The 24,424-nt window shown below is 42.8% G+C and overlaps 1 protein-coding gene across 6 annotated transcripts in view; it reads right to left on the reverse strand.

Moving 5' to 3' along the window:
- The window catches only part of LOC311064970 (mitogen-activated protein kinase kinase kinase kinase 4-like), a 107,403-nt gene that overhangs the window by 55,117 nt on the left and 27,862 nt on the right, over positions 1-24,424 (reverse strand). For all 6 annotated transcript variants that reach the window (XR_014602774.1, XR_014602775.1, XR_014602776.1 and 3 more), the window contains exon 3: positions 596-652. Coding sequence is in view for 2 of the 6 variants with exons in the window: in XM_084085059.1 (XP_083941185.1) it covers positions 596-652 (57 nt within the window). In the remaining 4 variants the exon portion in view is untranslated. The remainder of the gene's footprint in view (positions 1-595; positions 653-24,424) is intronic.

Consider the following 24,424-nt stretch of genomic DNA (forward strand, 5'->3'; position numbering starts at 1 on the left):
CTCTTCCACTTGTAACCCTGAAATCATTACTCTTTTTTTTGGGGGGGGGGGAATAAAATGTTGACATGAGGGATTGTGGCTGGTAAGAGGAGCTGGAGAGACGGCTTGTATTGGCACGTACTGTTACAGGGAGCATCCGAGCTGGGAATTAGCAGCTATTTAGCCCCTCGGATGAAATCGTACTCCATCTCCTCCACACAGAGGAGTGGGCGCATGCATGCATGGCCGGAGGGTGGCTAGGTGTTAAGCACAGAGAGGGGTGAAATACTTCAGCGGTTTGCTTACGTTTCTGTTAGTTCCATAACAGAGTCAGGATGTATACATCATTCATTTCTCTATGGCCAGAATATGCACTATATCTAACCATCTAACCTGCGTTACTATTTTGGGCAAAAAAAACTTTTAAAAAATCCCCAAAAGAAGCTAAAAAAAGAACCTTGTACATCGCCTATTTTTACTAGTATATACAGTAAGTATATAGGGCTTAATTGGTTAATACATGATTTTGTGTACACCTACATTGTCTACCGACACACACACACACACACACACACACACACACACACACACACACACACACACAGTGTTTACTGACCTCTGTGACATCCATGACCTTGATGGCGGCCAGTTGTCCAGTCTTGACATGTCGACCCTGGAGAGGAAAAAGAGAGAACCATGAGGGAAACAGTATTTGATTTGAATACGTCAATAACTGAAAAACAAGAAAACCCTTCCTCAGCAGTTTCACAGCACATGGCAGTATAATCAGACAATCCTGTTGTTAAAATCTAAACAGAGCTAAACCAGCGCAGTTATTGAAGCCTTAAACAAGTGGAACCCAACCATAAACACAGGAATTTGCATCTTTCTCTCTTTGGGTTACCCCTAAGTGGCCCATTTACAGCTTCACACTGTGCAAATTCTCAGCTGCAGTACAAGTTTTCCCACAGCTTTCCTTAATATACTATATATATACTCTTTCATAAGCAGTCACTCGCTCAAGTCAGTCGTACAAAACAAACCAAAAAATGATAATACAGTTAATCTGTTTCCTCCACAATACCAGGTGAAAAACAACACGAATCAATTCCAATCAATATTCAAGATTTGTTAAATTGTTACATTGTGCATTAGTAAGAGCAAATTCCTTGTTTTTGGTTCTTCACCACAACCTTTCAGCAACAATAGTAAAATAACTTAATGAATTAATAAACAATAGTAGCAATGATAACCAAATAATGACCAAGAATAATAAAGAATAGCAGCAGTAGTAAGGAGATAATTAAAGTCCATGTCCATTGGAGTCAGTAATATATATATATATATATATATATATATATATATCCACAGTCCACAGTGAAGAGAGAAAGGTAAACGGGAGAATGAGTCAGGGAGTGACATACAGAAAGGGTCCACCCACTCCACGGGGCTCGGGAATCGAACCCCGGAATCGCTGACAGGCATCAGAGCCTATGTGGTACGTGCCTCAACTCAACCACTCAGTTATCGGCGCCCCTTGGTTGCTATGTGTATTACATTTACATTGTGTGCATACTTTCTGATTTTCAAAACATATGCACACAATGACATCAGCGACATGTTGTGGGGTTTTTGGGTCTGCTATTTTGGGCGCGCTACATAGCATAAATTAGACTTAACACTGCAGATAAAACAAAACAAACGGTAGCGGTACAGAGACAGATTTACAGACAATATTTCTGCTCGTCTTCAGTTGTCACATCACCGTAAACACAACACTAACGCTACCTCAGAGCACCAACAAGGCTAGCCACTTCTAATTCATAAATACAAAGCAAGCCAATATGACAGCGGCTACACTACAGTATGACATCATCGCCCTGCAGAGGAAGTAACAGAATAGGAGCGAGAAGTGAAACACCGACAGACACAGGAGGGGTCAGACTGGGGCTGTCTGACAACGTCTGTGCTGAGTACACGCACCCGTGTGTGTGTGTGTGTGTGTGTGTGTGTGTGTGTGTGTGTGTGTGTGTGTGTGTGTGTGTGTGTACGCAAGTGCACGCATGCATGTATCAGCTTTTAAGACCACCATGTGATAAGGTTTCCTTTGTCTGAGCCAGGACTGTGACACCTGAGCTAGGCATGAAGCCCCCCCCCCCCCCTCCTGTCTGAATGAGATGGTGCAGTCCAGGAGCTGAGTGATGAGGGATTAACCCACTTCAGCTGAGTTGGGGGGGGTTAATGAAAAGGTCATGGCTTTGGTGGTGTGATGAGGGGGGGAACAGAATTCTCTGCAGGTTTCTAACTGTGGGAAAGGAAAGGTGACTCCCTCCTAGAAGATAGAAAGGACATCATCACACTGACTGGACACTGGCATGGGTCATTTTACAGCTTTTGCAAGCACACAGATGTTTATAATAGATGTTTATAACCTAGGACAGGGGTTCTCAAACCTTTTTATACCACAACCCCATATTATGAGGGACATGTTTTGCCGACCCCATCAACTCCTAGAACCAGCAGAGTTTCTTGATCCAGCTCTCGATTTTGTCTTTGTCCACAGACCGTGGCGTTTTCGTTTATGAACAGCTAAAATCAGTTTGTGTGCCTCAGCCTCTGCGATTGGGCTTGTTGTGTGTGTGTGTGTGTGTGTGTGTGTGTGTGTGTGTGTGTGTGTGTGTGTTGTCTTGTGCTGCTGTTTGTTCTCGGTCAGTGTTGGAGGCGGAGCTGTCAGCTGTGTGTGTGTGTGTATGCGTGTAGTGGCCGTCGCGTTAGTCGCGACGACCTCACCTTTCTTTTTCTTACCGTTTCTTGATAATACATTTTTTAAAATATTTTTTTGGCACCTTCCCGCGACCCCTGCGAACCGCTGACCTAGGAGTAATTACCTTGCACACAGCAACTTTAAGTACTAGGACAACGGTCAATTTTTTGATTACTTTTTTTCGCCTTGTTGTCTAATATGTTTACTATTATCGTTATTGTTGATGCTGCTTCAATGTCATGAAGAACCAGAACAATAATAATGTTGACTCTTATGTACCTGTACAGAAGACATTAATAAGGAACAACATAGTGAACCTTGAATCATCCACTCAGTAAAATCCTCAGTGAGAGTTAAATGAACACTAAGGATTTAACCGTGTATGGGCAGTGAAAAATGACAAAAGTACTGTAAGTAGGTAGAGAAAAAGCGAGGTGTAATTAAAGCTCTATCAGCAAAACATCACAGTATCACTGACTGCGTTTCTGTGTGATTACAGAGTCCATCTCAGTGTTTGAAATGACAATAAAACAAAGCCATGCTGGAATCAGGCAGCAGCATGGACACATCTCGCAGGAACAGAGACGGCACAGTAATGAGGGAGCAGGAGAGAAAGATAAACAGAATACTGGCAGGCAGCAGGCGGTATGAGAGACAGAGAGACAAGGCAACCAAAAATATAGTTATACTGTAACACAGAGGGGAGAGACAGCGAGAAGACGAGACAGACCGTAATGATGAGGCGAGCAAATCAAGAGCGACTTTGAGTCAGTCATAAAAACAACTGCTACGAGTGGCTGCCTGTTTCATTAACTCAACTATGTCTCTACTTTCCTTCCCCTTTTCACGACTTCTAACCTTCTACTACGCTTAGTTCTTTGTGTAAGTGAGTGGTTCTCAAACGGTGTGGTGAGGCACACTGGTGTGCACGGTCCAGATGTGGCTTGGGAAGCCGTTCTACAGATTGGCTATTGTTGCAAAGGGTTTTTCAGTCTTTTTTACAGAAAAACAGAACAAGCAAATCAAGAGCAGACTAACGTCAGTAAAAACAAAGTAACACGTGTGATAATAGCTGATTGAAAAATGATGGTGGGCAGAGGTAAAGATGGGCATTTCATGTCGTTCACTCAAACAATAATGGGGTAGGCTACGATGGACACAAGTTTGTTTCAAGTTTCAGCAATTCAAAGACAATCACTGTCATCTGAGAAGGATTAAATGAAAATTGTGAAGAGGTTTTGGATAAAGTGCCCCAAACAAACAGCTCTCTGCTGTCTACCCAATAACTTGCAGGAGAGAATATTAATATAAAGTGGAAATTTGCATAGCTCTCCAACTCCCAGCCCCTTTGCTACATCTAGCCTTTTGCTGAAGAGGTTGACTTTTCCAAACTGCAAGTTGCGGTTGACACAGAACAAATTGGTCCATCGGAGCTGTTATGTATTGTAAGTCAATGTTATGAGCTTAGTGCACAGGCATAGTGCAAGTTTGGTCGGCTTTCGACGCCTCGTTACAACTTTCGACCAAGCACTAACCGCCGCCGACATCGGTTTAGTGGGGGGACACCTTAACTCCACTGTGGGCTTGTGGCACTTTTAATGGAATGGAATGGGGGGTATGTGTGTGTGTGTGTGTGTGTGTGTGTGTACTGTGTGCGTGTGTTTGCTCGCTTGTGAGAACCAGAAAGGCCTGTTGACCTCCTTAGGCCTCTGTTCCACACCAATAGCATATCAATCTTCCAGCAGCATGGCTTCCATTACACTCCACTGCCGAGTCATGCTTTCCCATGAGACACAGCCACCAATGCACTCTGAAAGGGTGAAAATGGACCTGCAAGGGTCAAATTATACTCTTTCAAGTACAGTATTTATTCTGAGCCCAGAAGTCCCTAAACAAAATAAAATGATCAGCGATAAATTTACTCTGATAAAAAATAAATTAAATACGGGAACCCGGGTGGCACAGGGGTACATTTCCTGCTAATCTCCACAGAGGCTAGGAGTTTGAATCCTCCATGGTGTGTTCATGGGAGGGAAGCCGGCAGTGGAGGGTTGGTTGGTCAGGGTGCCTGTTCAGTAAGCCGTGGAACTAGGGACTAATAGCATGTTCTTCCACATGCGTTACGTCCTGGAGAAACTCCTCGCTGTCAAGTGAAAAGAACGAGCCTGGATATCATGCGTAAATTGGGAGGAGTCACGTGATTGTCTGTGCAGTCCCTAGGACCAACTGTAGGAGTCAGCAGTGACAAAGGGACTTTAATATACGGGGAATCGGGAATCATGAATTGGGAGAAAAAGGAAGAAAAAATAAAATAGTACATAGTGGCAGATGTAGTAGCTGAATCCATACTCAGTCAATACAATAATCTGAATAATTTTTGCTAATCCCATATCAGGCTTCTAATGCAAGCAAGTATGCACCCTGGGAAGCATTTCACTTCTTTACTACTCATAAACAACATGTACACATTCAAGTGTAGACACAAATGCACACCTACAATGCAAAAACACACAGCTAATATACAAATCTCAATCCTGTGCACTCCATCCCTTCTCACGCACTCTCAACCATCTGCACGTGCACACAGTGATTTAAAGAACAGAGTACTATGCAGCGCACACACTATTCCTAGCTTAATGGCTCTTCCGTCTGGCCTTATTACCTCACCTTGAGAAATTTGTGCTCTCACTGAGGAGGCTCTGTTTAGCAATCTGCTGCCTCAAGAGAACAAGCAGAGAGGCAGAGAGAGAGAGAGAAATTCTCAGTGCTACTTTAACACAGGAATTGTTACACTCTCAAGAAATAAATTAAAGCTGCAATCAGTAAAATAATGATATTTATATCCTACCCGTGATTCCAACCTGGGTCTCCCGCGCACAATATTTTACCACTGAGCTAAGTGTGAAAGCCCACTTGGGCAGTGGAGATATTGCACTTTGAGCTTCAAGCAGTACTAACTGTCAACCAGTAGGTGTCTTTCCCGACACTAACAGAAGAGTACCGAAACCACCCCCTACCACTGCAGATGTACTTGTTATTAACATTGCCATACAGATGGGTTAAAATAAAGTTTCAGTCATTAAAATAAGTTCCAGGTTGCAGATTTACAGTATCACTGAGGACTTTTACTGTGAAAGACAAACAGGAAAATCTGACAGACAGACAGAAAGGAAAGTGGATGTTGAGGGGGGGATTGAGAGAGGAAAAGAGAGGGGTTCAAGAGGAGGCAGCGCGCCAGGAGTATTTCTGCTGATGAGGCTTTTCTCTGACAGCATCTGGTGAAGGAGTGTGTCGACTGGGTTTTATTTCAGAGCCAACCCTGGTTTCCCCCAATTTCTCACACACACACACACACACACACACACGTTTTCTCGCTTCACTGCACACTTACTTACCCGTGACCCAACATTTGCACTTTCCGTCCGATAACCTCTTTTCTTAACACGTTTGCACTCGACAGAAAACATGGGCACCGCACACGCACACATCTTTTAAGCAACTGCCGCGCTGTTAATATTCTTCTCAAATGGCAAGGCAACTTTATTTGTACAGCACCTTTCACACACCAGGGCAACTCAAAGTGTACACACACAGAAACATGCTCACACAAAAATGGGGAGCTAAGACTTCCAGCACATAATCACTGCACAGAGTAAATGGTGCATTTCTATAGCACCTTTATAACGTGCTTTACAATGTACATTACAGTACATTCACACATTGACACACCGATGGCAGCGGCAACCATGCAAGGCACCTAACTGCTCATCAGCAGCAGGTAGGCGTTCGGTGTATTGCTCAAGGAGACTTCAACACAACGCCAGGAGGAGGGTGGGGATCGAACCTGGAACCTTCCGATTCCAAAACGGTCGCTGTACCTCCTGACCCAGTGACACACACACACACAGAACGACATGCATGTGCCTGTATACACAGTCAAATCCTCAGTGTTAATTTATTAATTTGTGCACTCCGCGATAAAAATTATCACTGGAGGATTTGACAGTGTAACTGCATCCACACGGCCTGAGGGGAGGTGGGGTGTGTGTGTGTTTATAAGTGAGATCCTGACAATCTCAATGAGTCTTGTTCTCCAGATGGCGTTCACTCTGCATCTCTCTCCCTTTCTCTTCCCTGAGCTTCGGTTTCAGTGCTGGCTTTGAAGTGAAAATAAACCACTTTATGATTGGCACATCGGTGGTGTGTGTGCATGTGTATCTGCATGCATGTCTATCTCAGTGTGTGTGTGTGTGTGTGTGTGTGTGTGTGTGTGTGTGTGTGTGTGTGTGTGTGTGTGTGTGTGTGTGTGTGTGTGTGTGTGTGTCGTATGTTGATGGATGTTTCCCTGTCATGATTGCGGTGACGACGAAGAGACAGAAAATAATTGAGTGTGTGTGTGTGTGTGTGTGTGTGTGTGTGCGCGTCCTTTCTCTCGTGTGAGAAAGGTGACCTCAGACTAAAAGACAGACAGTAATTATTACAGGGGCCCCCGCCGCTACATGGCTAACATTATGACATCATTGTCTCCTCCGGTTCCTCTATTGAAGAAGGACACACTGCCTGTCTGCCCTCAAGACTCCCTCTGTCCTCAGACACACACACACTCATACGCGTGCACGCTCGATCGATCGCGTGCATACCCGTCTCAATATTAGATGAAAAGAGAACCAGAAAATCCTCCTAAAGTAGAAGAACCATTCCTTGATTTCAATATTATGCAACTAGATTACTTGTGTTAAAAACTACTAAAGTGGCCGGGACCACTGGCCTAGCGGTCCGGGCTCTAATGTAGCTTGACAGCGCATCGCGGGTTCGTTACTCAAGAGTGTACAAATGGAATGAAATAGACATAAGTGTCCATCTTGATTCCATTTGTACACTCTCAGAGTTGAGCACCTTTTCGTTATAAGAAACTTGACTGTAGGCTACTATGATTACTTAAGTGAAATTTGAATTGCTGATTTTAAAATGCAGTTGAAAAACTCCAAGGATGTTAAACATTACAAATTACAACAACAAAGGTACTTGCAATTCGTTACTTTCTGAATTTCAATACTTGTGAAGACCTTCATATATACACGTATTACAAAATAACACAATCCAGACACTTTTAAGAAAGAAAAACATTGCCCAATGAGCACAGCTGACTGTCCTTCCTCTTTACCAGTTTACTTCCTCGTTGTGTGCCCTTTGACCTTCCCTGACTCACCAATGACAAGGGCGAGGTAATGTATGCTGACGTACACCAGCAGCAGCAGCAGTGTCCTCACAGCTGTGACTCCACATAGGTGACACATAGACTAACAACAGCGGGCAAAAGTCTGGACAAAAGGTATCAACATTAAACGTGAAAGGTTAAGTGGTTCTCAAACATTTTCATGTCAAGGACTCCTAAATGTGTATTTATCCAAGGACCCCCATTTGAAAATATTGTGCCAGGGACCCCATAAGACAAGATTTGTCAACATGTTTTCTTTTATTTTTATAAGAAGGGGTTAAGTGTTTGAACAGTTTCTCATTTTGTTGGGGACCCCCCCTGGAACCCCCATAAGGACACCTGGGGGTCCCTGGACCCCTACAACAACTAATGTATGATACTGACGAGGAGAACAGAGTCATCTGATAGTAGTAATCCCAGTTTGGAGGTTTGGAACCATTAAGTCCGATATGGGAAGTGGGATGACTGCACTCACCACAGCAATTTTCATTCAAGTCACTACAAGACGCGCTGACCAACTAAGTGAAATTCTCAAAGGGTGTGACCACAACCGCTTCAATGAGACACCGCCACAGCATTATCCATTAACATTATGCTGGTTGCAAAAAAAAACCTCTCTTGGCTACATTACATGAAGACATTCCATTCAAATTTGTTGTCTTATCCCTAGAGCCCGACTGATATATCAGTCAGCCTATTTTATCAGCCAATATTAGCCTATCAGAGGTATATTAGCATCGGCATATGCTGTCCAATATGCACCAATATACAGTACATATATGTATATGTAAAAATATCTGCATTGGCAGATATCAATATCAGAGTTCCTTACTCACTAGTATCGGACCCAAAAATCCAGTATTGGTCGGGCCCAAGGTTACTTATCAGATTATTCTGTGACTTACAATGGCCTGTCATGACATGTAGCTTGGTGGGCATGTGCTGTATTGTACAGTCAAGTGGAATGAGAGACAGGAAGGTTGAGAGTTGGGTAGGTATGCGGATGGACACGGGTCATGAACGGGATCCAAAAGCCATGAAATCACAGTCACTGGGATGCCGCACACACACATACACACCCACACACACCCACCACCACACTCCATTCCAACGGTTCATTTCTGCCAACGTTCTACAAACACATTGACTTTGACGTTTACTGCTTAGTCACACTTCCATTCCTATAAACTGTAGTCACTCTCTCCCGGTCCACTCCATGAAGATTAATTACAATGAGCAGTCTTTGTCGGAAACGGCCACAACTCCGCCAAATTTGAGCCATTCACAGTTTATGGTTTAAGCACACCCCATTCCATACAATCTTCTCATTCTCTCATCATTACTGATACAGTGACGGTTCTATCCACATTCCACAAATCAAATCTCTTGTAGTTTATGTTTTACTAAATTTTTTATCCATCTTTCTATCTTTCTACTCATTCATCCGTTCTCTTCTCATTCTCCTGCATTTCCCTGATACAATAAACAAACAACCTCTAATATACTGCAGTTTATTGCTTTTTCACCAGCCCATTCTTCCCTCATTTTCCCATCCCTGCACTTCCACCGACAAAGTATTTGTAACACAGAGAGCGTACGAACATTGTACATTCGTACACTCTCAGAGTTAAATTAACAGTCACGATTTGACAGTGTATGACCTCCTGCATCTCCGTGGTGGTTGCCCCGGTCACTGTGGGATGTTGTTTGGGCCATGATGACTGAACCACCGGATGACTCAGCCACTTCCTCCCCCCCTCCCCCTACACCCAGCACTCCACCCGGACTAACCTCATGTCAACAACACGCTCTCCACGCGGCGGAAAGCCTGCTTTTCGTTCCAAATTGACCAGTGTGATCCGGTATAGAGCCCACTTTCGTCTCCACTAATTTGCATTTTGCACACACACACACACACACACACACACACACACACACACACACACACACACACACACACACACACACACACACACACACACACACACACACACATACTGTACAGTTGTGCACAGACCTTTTCCATATCTGCTCTACACCCAGACCAGATCAGCAACCAGAGATGCCAGATTTTGCGAGAGAAATAAGCAACCATGAAGACAAGCCCAAAATAAGCGACTGAAGGCCACATGAGCACGCAATGTGAGCTTGTGGATCTGCTATTTTTTTACAAATTTTAATTTAAGATGTCCGAAGTCCGTGGACAAACACAGATTCATTTGGGGGTCCCTGACATGAAACAGTTTGAGAACCACTGGTTTAAACAATAAAAAACTATTGGAAGCAAGCCCAAATAAGCAAATACACTTTAGAAACAAGGGATGATTATCACACTATTCTAACATTTTCAACAAAAGCTTGGCTATAAAAAAAAAATATTAATATGTTAATTATTCTTATTTCAAAATTGGGACACATCGGCTACATAACTGCCGATAGCGATCAAAAAAGTAAAATAATGGCCAATGTATTGGTCTGGCTCTACCCTACATGCAGCACTTCATTTAATAAGCTGCCGTTTGCCAGCAGTTGATGGGAGTGATGCTTCCCCAGTGACCGAAAGTTCAGCTGATGTCATTGACATTAAAGTTCCCACAAACGGTCTGTTTTCTGCTGACTGAGGGGTTTTTCGTTTTGCAGAAGAGGACAAAGGCAAAATAAATAAATAAGACACCATCAAATGTGTCGTGTCCATTACAAAAAAAAATGTTGACATCCCAATAATTTAAGAAATTGCACTAGCAGAAGGACATAGCCTAATGTTAATTATGGCTGCACAATTAATCAAAAGTAACTAAAATCTTTATTTTAAGTTTCACAAATATATACTTGTCATAGTATACAATCTGGCCAAAGACATGGCAGCGATAAGCACAATAAACAATGACACACAATAATCTGTCATAGCCCTACAGCATTCCAAGCTTCATCAAACTCTCTTCCCCTCATACCTTCACCAGCAAAATTGTGTAAGTGTACAAATGGAGGACTTTACTGCAAAGACAGTGGTATAATGAAGCCTTTTTACAATCTCACAAATCGTTCAAGAGATAGCTGCCATTGCCCATGAAATGAGAGCGAAAGAGAAGGGGAGGGCAGGTCGAGGTGGGCGATATAGTGTGTCAGAGAAGTTGAGGAAGAGAAGAAGAGGAAGGACTATAAAGGTTGCGTGCGTGTGCGAGTGTGTGTGTGTGTGTAGAAGATGGAAGCCAGATAGGAATGAGAACAGAGGAAAAACAGTGAACGCACACCAACCCCCCCTGAGGAAATGCCAGGAGAGTAAAGTCATCCCAGATCAACACATGCATACACACACACACACACCAATCTGCGAATGTGAATACTACACACTAAAACATATTAACACACTGATACTCAAATACGTTTGCTTACACACATGTACACACACAGCATATACTGTATGTGCAGCTTCTCATATACATAATATGAGCTGGTAACGTGCCTGCACAAAACAGACCGTTATCAACACACACACACTAGTTTCTATATAACCCTGGACACACACCCAATACTATGTGCACGTGTGTGTGTGAGTGTGTGTGTGTGTGTGTGTGTGTGTGTGTGTGTGTGTGTGTGTGTGTGTGTGTGTGTGTGTGTGTGTGTGTGTGTGTGTGTGTGTGTGTGTGTGTGTGTGTGTGTGTGTGTGTGTGTGTGTGTGTGTGTGTGTGTGTGTGTCTCTCTCTCATGGATTTTGGGACAAGGCCTTCTTTATTGCGCCCCTCTGGGCTTTGGGGGATAGACAAGGGGCCAGGTGCAAGCCTGGGTGTATAAATGCACACACACACACACACACACACAGACAGAGGATCATCTCACAGCCACAAGCAAGCACAACACACTCTTATCCCCGCACAAATACCCCTACAGATGCACACTGGCACACACACAGAAACGCATCCTTTCTGCAGCCCTGCGAGCGACACACACACCCCCTTTGCACTGTTTATCCTCTAGAAAATTGTCTCGCTAATGCATTTATAATGAGCATTTATTGATCCAGCCAGCGATGCAACTCATGCTATTTATGAAAATGTTGCTAATCACTGTCTTAATAATGACTTTTCATACCCCCAAGGCTTTTGGCTTCCACAGAGCTCTCAACCAAAAACATGTTACACTTGACATACTACAGCACACACCACCCACACACCCTTGAGTGCTGAATATTTAATTCAACTGAATGTAAATATTTTGACACACTTAAAGTTAAATAAGCACTGAGAATTTCACTGTCCAGAAGGAGAAATGAATGTAAGACTGGAACATTCCTGCTTACCAGCTGTTAAATACCGTCTCTCTCCTCAACATCCTAGATACTAGAACAACCCATACTAGAACACCACCCCAGAACAACACAAACTAGAACACAACCCCAGAACAACCGTGTGTAGATGCTGCTTTCACTGTGTTGAGTGTGTATACATACTGTGTACGCATATACTTCTGTTATCCATTATTAAAACATCTGCATTCAGACGTCTTTCAGCATCATTTTTAGAACCGCAAGAAGAAGAATATTGCACTTCATGCTGCCTTCATGATGCATCACCAGACACACCATTTGTGCTGATGGGATAGATTCTGTAACAACCGCCCCCACCCCCCCACCCCCACCCCACACACGCTCTTTAGGGCAGTACTGTAAAAGGCTTGTGGTGTAGTAGAGTACAGTCATGCACATGAGTGATCCCTGATGAACATTCCTGATGTGTATTAGAGAGAGAGAGAGAGAGAGAGAGAGAGAGAGAGAGAGAGAGAGCGAGAGAGAGCGAGAGAGAACATTAAGAGACAGAGAGGGAGAGAGATCCATGATGTTGACAGCTTTAAGGATGTACTGTAAAGTGAGAGGGGATTTCACGAGCTGGACAAAATCAAATATCACCATGTTTTTGACCATTTACCTTGATATTGAAATATTGTCGGGACGACTATTGGTGCATTAAAAAAACATTTACAGAATGAGATCTTTTATAAATAATCATTATTAATGCCTTTATAATAAATAAATGGGTAATGGCAAATAATAGCAGAGAACAGTCAAGAAAGTCCAGCAAATGGCATAAAAACTTGTGCCATATGACGATGTGATATTACGATATCCAAAATCCCATCTAATCTCATATCACAATATAACACGTAAACTAACAATAAGACCCCCACTCCTTCGGGTATTTCTCATGTTTGAAATGTGTCCTCTGCATTTAACCCATCCGAGCTTTTAGGAGCAGTGGGCACTAGTCAAGAGACACTTCTAGACCGGGGCGCGAACTGGGGACCTTTTTTTCCCAGACGACCTCTCTACCCACTCAGATATGGCCACTCAGCTATAGTGCCCAGCCCTACGCTCAAGGCCAGGCTCAGCAGAATACTGTATCAGCAGTACTGACAACCAATGACAGGCCTTTAACCCATTAAGACCCTCAGAAAAGCAAAGATTTTAGTTACAAATGTTCGCTTTAAAGTATATATATTCAAAGCTTTGCAAAAAAAAAAACATTTAAAAAAAAAATAGCCAAAGAAATCTAAAATGACAGATGCGTTCCCAGTTTTGAAGGGTTATGGAAGCAGAGGAGTTTTCAGAAAACATACATGGCTTAAAGGAGCTACACCATGAATTTAAAAAAAAATAATAATATTTGATATCATATTGTTTATGTCCCTCAAACGTTTTTCAAAAGGTTTGAGCCTAAATCAAGCCTCAGATATACTCATTCCAACTAACTTCTCTCTGGCTTATAAAGCACTTTCACCTGCAATACCACATTGTCCTGTTTGGCACGGGGCGCTATTGAGCCAGTTTGTATGCATGTCATGTCCTGGTTCTGTGTGGAAAAAGCAAAAAAAAAAAAAAAGAAAAAATTAAAAAAAAAATGAAAAAAAAAATGATTTTTTTTTTTTTTTTTTTTTTTGGGGTCAGAACTGAAAAACGGGAGGAATTGTTCCCAGACGTGACGTAGGGTGGGGGAACAAATCTGACGGACTGTTTTCAGACCAATTTACATGAAAACCACAGATAGCCTATAAAAGCCTGCATGCTCGAAGTCGGGTATTTGTTGGAACAGAAGAGAGGTGGGGGAGACCAAAAACACACAAAAATGAAGAAAAAGTTAAAATTCATGGTGTAGACCCTTTAATAATATTGATAAACTGAAGGGTTGACTGGTTCTCAACGTGGGATCCGAGGACCTCCGGGGGTCCTTGAGGGTGTTCCAGGGCAGGGGATCCCCAGCTACATGATTGATAGTTAGAGAGTGTACAAATTTGTACACTCTCAGAGTTCAAAATAACACTCTCCCAGAGATAAGAATGATATGCATATATACGGTATGTGGCCTAATGCATATCAAACTAGGGTCTCTCATATACTCCCTCCTGCCTTTCCCATGCTCTCTCCATCCGTCTCTGACGCGTCCCCTCCTCTTTCTCTCCCCATCTCTGACTGGCACCCACGTGGCACTCAGTTTACACACACATTTACACCAAAAGTGTGTGTGTTTTTTATCCTTTTGACAGATATGTACAAATGTTCATATGTATATGCATTTTTGTCAATGAAAAACGTCAAACTGCTCGCTCTCTCTCCCTCCCACACAGCTGGGCTGCGTTGGTCCGACTGGCGGTTTGAATACTGAGCTCGGTGGAAGCAAGCCAAGAAAACGGCCTCGCCTCTAGGGAGGAGGGGAAGGAGGGAGGGAGAGGGGGGGAGAGAGATGGAGTGTGTGAGAGCAAAGGGAGGGGGGGAGAGCAATAATAAAACTGTATTGATTGCTGTGGTGCAGCTGAAACAAGCCAGTAGTATAAGATCCTTTCATACACTACTGATAGGGATCACATAGATACACTGGTAGTGATTAACCTTTTTAATTTCAAGGAGGGCTTTGATATGCATTAGGCCACGGACCCCCATTTGATACATTGTTTTGATCTCAGGGACCTCAATCTTCACTGTAAAAATCCTTAATTTAAATCTGTGTTACAAGTTACAGTGCCATATGGGTCTATTTGGTTCCTAACTATCAATAATTGAACTGGGGAACCCGTAGAACGCCCTCAAGGACTCCTGGGGGTCCACACGTTGAAAAACACTGTACGTGGGAAAGAGAGAGAGACAGCCGTAGAGAGGATGACAAAGTGAGTGTTATGCTAGTTCTAGTTGGTGTCACTCACCCAAATAAAACATATCGTCAAGCTAACAGTTGAGCGTCACAGTTGTGCAAGAGGGAGCATGAAAGACAGGCGTGCGTCTTGGCTGTTAATTCTGCAGGTCTACTACTAGTAGTTGTAGTACTAGGTTACTTATTTTGGCCACTGGTGCAGCTTTCCATCACGTAAGGGGCTACATCACCCTATTTTTAGACCCACCAGGATCTGACCCACAGTCCACACTCAGTGTAATGGATATGCTTCGCAAAAGGGGGGGGGGGGTGCAAACCACAACACGAGAGAGAGAGGGGGGGGGGGGGGGGGGGGGGGTGCTTTCCAAAACTAGCACAAGAAGCAGGGAGAGGAGCCAATAAGTCCATCAACAGACTTCCTTTCACTAGAATTGATACCCTCAAGAACATAAATTAAGCTTTTCAATTCATTCCACTTTTCCTAGGTTTTCCAAAGATTTGACACTGACACAGTGGATGAATAATGATGCTGAAATAACAGAAAAGAAAAAAAAAAAGAGAAATTGTTATTCTGCTGGATATAGACCCCTTAACAGACGACGTCATACTGGCTGCGTGCAGCCAGTATGCGCGCAACGAAACCCATTATATCAGGTCTCGTTAGGACGCGTCTCACTAGCCAACACACACAAGAGGGGGTTGGGGTGTGCTGAAACCAGTGCACCCCGAAACAGGTTGGGAATTGATTGCGTGAAACGATCACCTGTGCGTCCAGGCTCAATGTTAGTAAACAAATAATTGGTCTATTGCATTAAATATTGAAAGTGGGGGATGAGTTGGATTTTAATATGTAAGCCAAGGATTCTGGCCCCAAGAAGCCAATAACCTTCTCGGGGACCTGTCTTCAGCAAAATATTTTTGGAACTCAAACTCAATAGCTCTGAAAAAAACTGCAGTGTCCCAAATTAACTTTTTGACTCATCTGCCAAAAGACTCCACGGGCCAAGCACATTTTGTAATGGCCAAAATAATTAATTGACTTTCCGTGTCAATTGTGTAAACTTCTGAAAGAATGTCAATATTGTTTATTTTCCTATAGTAGGATATGTACCCAATTCTAAATTTTACAGGTGAGCTATTGTGTCTGGTGTTGTGTCTATTTGTATGTAGTTGTGTAGAAATGTATTGTTTGTGTGATGGACATCAGGAAGAATAGCCATGCTTATACAAGTGCTAACCATGCTGACCATGTGCTGACCATAATAAAAGAAAAAACAAAGAGAGGCACAAGGTCCCCATTTCAAGTCCCCCAACTGATTGAGAAAGTGAATGAGAAGTGTTCTCCTCTCCTACAACTACCACCACAGTACCCTTAACTCATTGAGTGCCACAATCCGTCAAATCCGTCACGTGGCCTGACGCCCAGAGCGCCACAATCCGTCAAATCCGTCATAAAAAAAAAATCAAAACATTTTTTTTTTTTTTTTTTGGAAAAACATGTTCAGAACCCAAGATATGATGATTTGAAGATTTGCTGCTCCATCCACTCCTTGTTTAACCTATAACTTAAAAAGGCTGTATCTCGCTTCCTAAGCACTTTTTTTTTTTACAATGAATTTTGGCTGTGGCACTCAGAGCCAAAATTCCAAAAATGAGCATGGCATTGAATGAGTTAAGCAATATGCACTCAAACCCCATTTGCTGCAGTAGACGCTACAGTACCTCGGCACAATAACGTACACCGTACAATATTAATACTAACACTAATACAATACTGTAAAATGTATCCATTTGTACACGCTCAGAATGATTTAACACCAACAATTTTACTGTGTAATGGACCCAGGTATAAACATGTAGCCTGTAAACGTGGGAGTGCAGGCCGTTGCCGTCATAATCAGTGGCCTTCCCCTGATTAAATCAATGCTTTTTCTTTTCCTTTTTAAATAATAAAACGCAGCTAGTTATGAGGAGATTGTGCATTCCGTGGCCCATGAAGCGTGAATGTTAGTGGATGGTCATACACCAGACTGCCAAACCTCTTCTGGCTGTTATCCCTTTCATAAAGGACATTCCTCCATCAGCCCTTTGAACCGGGATCACCAGTGAAAACACAGAGGTGCTGGAGGGGGAGAGAGAGCAGCAGACACAAAAACTGACTACCAGACAAAGAACCAGAGAGAGGCTGCCACAAAGAGATAGACAAAAAGACAGACACACACAGACAGACAGACCAGAGTCAGAAGGAAATAGACAATATAGAAACAGAAAGTGAGACCCAAAGACATGGAAAAGGAATGTAGGGGACACAGGCACACGGCATCTCTCTTTCCCCTTGTCCAGCCCGCCTTTCAGGGACACAAGAGCCAGGTCTGATACCCTAGAATGAATCCCAGACGAATCAGAGGATTAGCGCGCTGTCGGACGCTATTACTCGTGTTGTTACAATTCCGCTTAGCCCTTAGCATCCAGAGCAAGCAATTCCTTGCCTGATTGTCTGTCTGTCCGTGGTCGTAGGTGGACAACCACAGACAGACAGACAGACAGTCAAATCTAGTGCTCAAAGCTTTCTCATGTTGCTTCATAGGCTCATTAGCCTTTATTTTGGACCAGTGGTTTTTCAGAGCTATGAATCATGGGATATGATGAAACCAATCCAGCAGAGAGGCTTGAACTGAGCCTTGGGCTAATGGTGGACAAAAACAAGCTAATGCTATTCACTAGATGCCAATCAATCTCAGTAGTCTTGTTCATTAGCGATGCTGGTGACAACATTTGTACAGTGGTTAGGATTGAGCATCAAATAACAAAACCGTTGTATTACGAAACAAAACAACTGATTTTTGGTATTAATAATGATTTTCAGACACCAAAAAAAGGTTTGTGGATGGTAAACACTAACAATCCTCAAAAACGTTGGACAACTGACAGGTGTATCGTTGTTTTTCTATTGCCAATGGCATTTTGTAATCAGAAAAATCAACAGATTTTTACAGTGAAGATTGAGGTCCCTGATACTTCTCTTTTAACCACTTAAACCCCAGGATCCATATTCTGAGGGAACATTTTCGCAGATCAGAACGCGTTGTAAGCTTGTAGATCTATCATTTTATGCGAAGATGTTTAATGTAGAACGAAAACAGAAAAGACACTAGCATAGAGCACGGAGGGACTCCGCTCAACCATATAGGGTTTACGTGGTTTTAAGGTATTTTCAGACGGGAAGCTGGCGCACCACCTAGTAATTCATTTTCAATGAGAGGCAAGCAGGAAGGTAGGGAGGTACGGGCAATCTGACAGGCGCAGAGACAAGTGGGTGTGATCCTGTGAAATGGTTGCTCTCATGCTTGTCTAACGCACACGTCCACCCGCTGCCAGAGTTGAAATGTGTTCCGCTTTTTTTTCTACACAATGCGTAGTGTAGTTCCCTGTGTCAAATGAATGTACCAAACGGATCAAATCGGCAAGATGTTGAAATCTGCTTTCACTTAATCAAATTGTCCTGTGACACCCAGTCCTTGCGGCCATGCAGCCTGTATATTTTCAACAAGCCACCAAAAGCTTTCAGCTCCTGGGGCTCCCAAACAACAGTTAATCTCAATCTTTGACCCTATAGTTTACTCCATAAGAGAGGGGTTCCTATAAAGAAGACAGTTAGTTGGAATCCATGGCATCCTACATATAGGCTAAACTATCTGGAATAGAAGTCACAAGAAACGTTGAGTATAGATTATATAGACCATTTCTCTCCCCTGGGCTGGCATGCAGCCCGTTTCACCTCCCTCAGTGACCAGTAACTCCCACACACCGTATCTTATCGCCTCTCCATCCCCACAGCATCCCCGCCTCCCCGGTCCTACATCAGACGAGGCCCCGCTGTCTGTTTACCTTCACTTCATAAACAAGCCCAGAGTTCATGCACAGGACACACAGGGGTACTGGTTTCAAACATTTCTTTTATCAGGGAATGTTTGTGGACGTTTTTTTTCTTCTTTAATTTGACCTACTTATGCTACTCAGCACAAGATTATTACTGTTTCAGCTAGTCAATCAAATTGACACTAACAAATATGATTATAATCACCTCACCCTAAAACATAACTTGATATTTTGTCTCAATGACCCAACCTTTAGGCCCACATCTTACGTTTGAAAGCATTTAGGCAACAAAACATACTGTTACTGTCGGGCAGAAACCGTGTATGTGCATGTCTCAACTTTATATGTTGGATTGCTTTTTTTGAAAATGAATGCCTAAGCCTACTTCATCATACTACAGTGTCATGCAAAAATAGCAAAAATAGCCAATCTACACGCTCAGAACGCGTCGCGTTGTGAGCTTGTAGACTGGCTATTTTTTAAAACATTGTAGTAGTAAAGGGCTTGTGACTAAATAATAACTACATTGGATCCGTAAGATTTTCTGAAAAGTAACCGTTTCCAGCCGACCGCAACGACTTGATATTTTGTCTCAATGACCCAACCTTTAGGCCCAAGTCATGTTTGAAAGCATTTAGGCAACAAAACATATGCAGGACATTTGAGTTTTAACAGAAGAATGAACTGAAACAAGGTCAGAGTGTTGCAGGACATCTAATCCACGAGGGGCCTGAACCCACTTAAATTCAATGTGGAGCTGGCGCCGTGGTTAATTACTGCGGGCACAACACGTTAAAGTGTTAACTCAATTAGCTTGTTAGCTTAGGCAGAATGAGTTAGGTATTAGCCTCTGTGCCCTCCGAAATGAGAGGGGAGAGCAAAAGACTAAGCTACGCTTCAATCTTTCTATTATCCAGCAAATGAATATGTGGTGAGACTAGCAGTGATAGTAATTCTATGACGGACGTATATTCTTCTTCTTAGCAGTAACCATTTATTTTTAACCCATTCAATCCGGGAACGCATCTGTCTCATTTTAGATTTCTTTGGCTATTCAAAAACAGCAACTATACAAGCTTATAGCGCGTCTGTTTTTGAAAAATTGTGAAAATGTGGGGGGGGGGGGGGGGGGGTCCTTGACATAATTTTTGGGGGTCCTTGACATGAAAAAAGTTTGAGAATAAAAAAACTGTCAGAAGACTTTTGTAGAATCCCAGAAGCAAAGATTTGAGTCAAAAATGTTGTCTTTGCACAGATTTTCAGAATTTTTCAAAACAAAATTGCAGATCTACAAGCTGGTAGCGCGTAAGCCGCACTATGATCTTGTATATCTGCTATTTTTGAATGGCCAAAGTATAAAATAATGGTTATAGCAAAAAATCTAAAATGACACAGTATGCTTTCCCGGATTGAATGGGTTAACTCTAATGGGGGATTAATCTACCCAGCTCCACTACTAATCTACCCAGTTCCACTACCTGATCAAGAACAAACCTGAAACACTCACAAGCTGAACCAAAAACTTGAATACTCAAACAGGGCAGCAATGGCTCAGGAGCTGTAGCGACCGTTTGGGAACTGGAAGGCAAATGTGATGAAAGCCCTAATTTGGTTAAACCTCCACCCCACAGTTTTAAAAAATAGAATGAAATGGGTGTTGACACGTGAGCTTGTAGATCTGCAATTATTTTGGAATATGTAAATCTTTAAACATCTTCGCCTGTAATGCCGGGCAAAATAAGGACACCAGGTTGAAAGTGGGAAACCACACCAAACCCTGTGCCTATACTTGGCAGGCGAGGGGCGTGAAGCATTCAAATATCAAAAATCAAAACACACACTCTGTGGTTGAGTGAATATTGAAAAATGAGTGGTGCCTTCCCAGCCTGCATGGTACAGCTCGCTGACACTGTACCAGGCAGTTTGCATTAACCAGACTCCCCCTGAGCCACATCGAGGGCATACATGGTAAAAAGTATGACCAGGAAAGTCGTTTTGTATATTTGCGAGTTTCAAAACAGACAACTAAACCAAGTAAATCGGGCCGTCACAAACAGGGAACGGCGATCGCGCGTTGCCCGCCATGTCTGACACATCTCGTTTTGATGACACGCGTGTGCTGCAAGGATCAGCCATGTGTCCAGCCGGCCGTGTTTTGTCTTCATTGTGTGAAAGGGGCCAGTGGCCTACTTTCTACTCGCTCTGGCCATTGATGCAAAACAACCACTCCTACCACCAACTCCACACAGCATAGCTGTGTGAAGTACAATGTATAGAATATAAAACAAAATAACTCAACCATACACCATAAAAGCAGGAACTGGAAATGGCAAAGGGGAAATAGGAAGTAGTTAAAAACACTTTAAGAAAGGAAGAATTTCTTGTAACGACAGCATTCAATATACAACTGAAGTTGAGTAAAGACTATAGTGAATGGGTTTTTTTTAAATTAGGGAGTGAAGATATCCATATTCCTGTTGGGCCTCTACATGGCAGGAACAGTATTATTTGTTATTATGTTTTAACAAAGCCGAATGTGTCATTTTAAATGCAAATAAAGCACTGCTGCCCTGCTGTTGAACTGCAACAGCGATGTTTTGTTTTCAAAGGTTAAATGTTTGGGTATGTTATGCCTTTATTTGATAGTGACAGTGAGATAAATATAGGGAAGGCAGGAGAGAGAAGGCAGTCAACCGCCACAAGACGGAAACGGACCCGGGCGAGCTGTAGAAGGACTATCGGGTAATCGGGCTTTACCGGATGAGGCACTGTGGTGCCCCTGAACTGCAAGGGTAGCAACCTGTGCCCGGTCTTCATCAAGAACATGGTTATGGATGGGTACAATGTTGAATATGAAATGTGTGTGCAACTGTGTGTGCATGCATGTGTACTCACTCATGCTTAAATTAACCTTCTCCATCTGCCAATGCGTCTTTGGTTTGGCAGCTGTGGAATTACAAGGCTGTGGAAAAATTGTGCAAAAGCGCTTGTACATGTGTGGAGTACATGGTTTGTTGTGAGTGTATTTTTCACAAGCTAGTCTTGTGTAGGTGTGCATGTCTATTAGCAGGTGTGTGTGTGTGTGTGTGTGTGTGTGTGTGTGTGTGTGTGTGTGTGTGTGTGTGTGTGTGTGTGTGTGTGTGTGTGTGTGTGTGTGCATGTCTATTAGCAGGTGTGTGTGTGTGTGTGTGTGTGTGTGTGTGTGTGTGTGTGTGTGTGTGTGTGTGTGTGTGTGTGTGTGTGTGTGTGTGTGTCTATTAGCAGGTGTGTGTGTGTGTGTGTGTGTGTGTGTGTGTGTGTGTGTGTGTGTGTGTGTGTGTGTGTGTGTGTGTGTGTGTGTGTGTGTGTGTGTGTGTGTGCATGTCGTGCGTGCATGAGCACGTGTAGTGTAATTGCATCATGAACAGCAACTAATGTTCTCTCTCCCACAACGCATCAGCTACCTCAGCAGTTGCAGTCCTACACACAAGGCTCGCATCACCATGGAAACTGAGCAACCGGTACAACAGAAAGGGCGCTAACTGAGGTCAAAGGTCAAATACACACACACAAACACACACACACACACAGTGTTTTTAATCAGTGTAACATCTGTACTGATTTCCATGTAATTATACAATCATGTGGGGCGCACCAGTGGATGCTGCGTCACCCACATCGATTGCAGCGTTCGATTCCTGCCAGAGAGGGCTGCGTGAGTTGCATCATGTCATTCCCCTCTCTGCCCGTGGCTTCCTCTCTCTACACTCTCAGTTATCAATGAAGCAAAAACGCATACCATTGTGTATTCAAAGTTTGAACAAATTGTGCCTAATTATAATGTAGGGGTTAACAATGTGCCCCTGCTGGCATTATTTTGTTAAAAGGTTATCATTTTAAGAAGATGTTCTTATTCCATTCACACCTGTACAGTAAAGTCCTTAACTCAGAGTGTACAAATGGAACCAAATGGACCCTAACCATTTGTACTGTAACCCTGAGTGTACAAATGGAACTTTCAAGTACACTCTCAAGAGTTAGCCACTTAATCAGAATCAGAATCAGAAGACTTTATTACCATGACATGTGAACATGTTAGGAATTTGTTTTGGTACAGTGGAGCACAGTTTACAACAGACAGAAACAACACTCCCGAACACCAAAGCCCTACAAGCCCTAAGCCCTACATACTTTGTTGTCAGGAGTCCCCATCTGCCTATATTAGGCCCCCTCCTGTTTTCGCTCACAACGTGTCAAGTTGTGACACGCTGCGAGCTTGTAGATCTGCTATTTTTGCTGAATGTTCGCTCCCCAGAAAAGGGACGCTAGGGTTCATGTGGTTAAATGAACATTTTACAGTGATGTGGGAGCATCCCAGGTCAACCACTGTTGACCACTAGTTGGTTAGGAATGAACCGAAGAACACAGAGCTAACATGATACACAGGAAAGAAACGAGAGACATGAAGGAGAGGAAGAAACAGGAAGAGAGGACGGTGGGGTAATATCATTCACTGTACCTCAGCGAGTGAAAACAGGAACACTTGGCACCAAATCAAACTCTAGCCCCCTTGATGATTGAGCCCTTTGATAGCTAGTGTGTACACAGTAGGGTAGTGCAGTGTTTAGTGCACTGTAAAACGCTAGCAGAGAATTCCCAAAACCTCCAGCATACGAACGGAAGGAAGCACCTTCAAAGAGTGCACGTTTGTGCCAAGCCTTTAAGACAGGGGCCAAGTAAAATGATCTCTTTTCTCCAGGATCTCGGTCTGTACATTCCACTCTGTCATTTACAGCCGGTCGACCATCGATGCCGATGTGGATTCAACCTCTCCAGTTAGGTTGAACACACCACACTGTTGAGGCTAAAATGCGCATTTCACGCCATCACTTTCACTATGATCAGCGCCAGCGGCCATTCATAAGTCTCATAATTATGTCCTATATCCGGTGATGATTAGTCATGGAAACTAAAAATGTGATTTATGGGGTGAAATGATAACCTGAATCAATTAATTGTGCAAAAAAGTTGCTGAATAATTTTTGTTTGTAATAAAAAAACTTTAGGTTATGTATCATGTATCATTCACCAAAATGTAAATGTTTGTCTTTGTTCTTAAGTTATGTACTTAACTGCTGGGTAAACACAATAATTACCATAGTTTATTACCTTACAGTATTACATCATTATTTTATGGTCTAAAATAAATGAATCACATAGATTAATTGAATAATCGGAAGAATGAAAAAGAAAACATTGTGAGCTTGTACATCGGCTAATTTCACTGGTTTTGCACGACACTGTTGTGCGACAAACACTAACACAGTGGTTAATAAATTCATTGATTTTTTTTTTAATTGAGAAAGAAATACTTCTATTAATCAAAAAAAGCAATCAATAGAATAATCTTTAAAAACACAATCGATAGTCGCAGCCCTATATCAGACTTTTGCACCACACTGTTCTGTA

The sequence above is a fragment of the Gymnoscopelus microlampas genome (genome assembly GCF_963454915.1).
Source record: "Gymnoscopelus microlampas genome assembly, chromosome: 17".
Classification (NCBI taxonomy): Eukaryota; Metazoa; Chordata; class Actinopteri; order Myctophiformes; family Myctophidae; genus Gymnoscopelus; species Gymnoscopelus microlampas.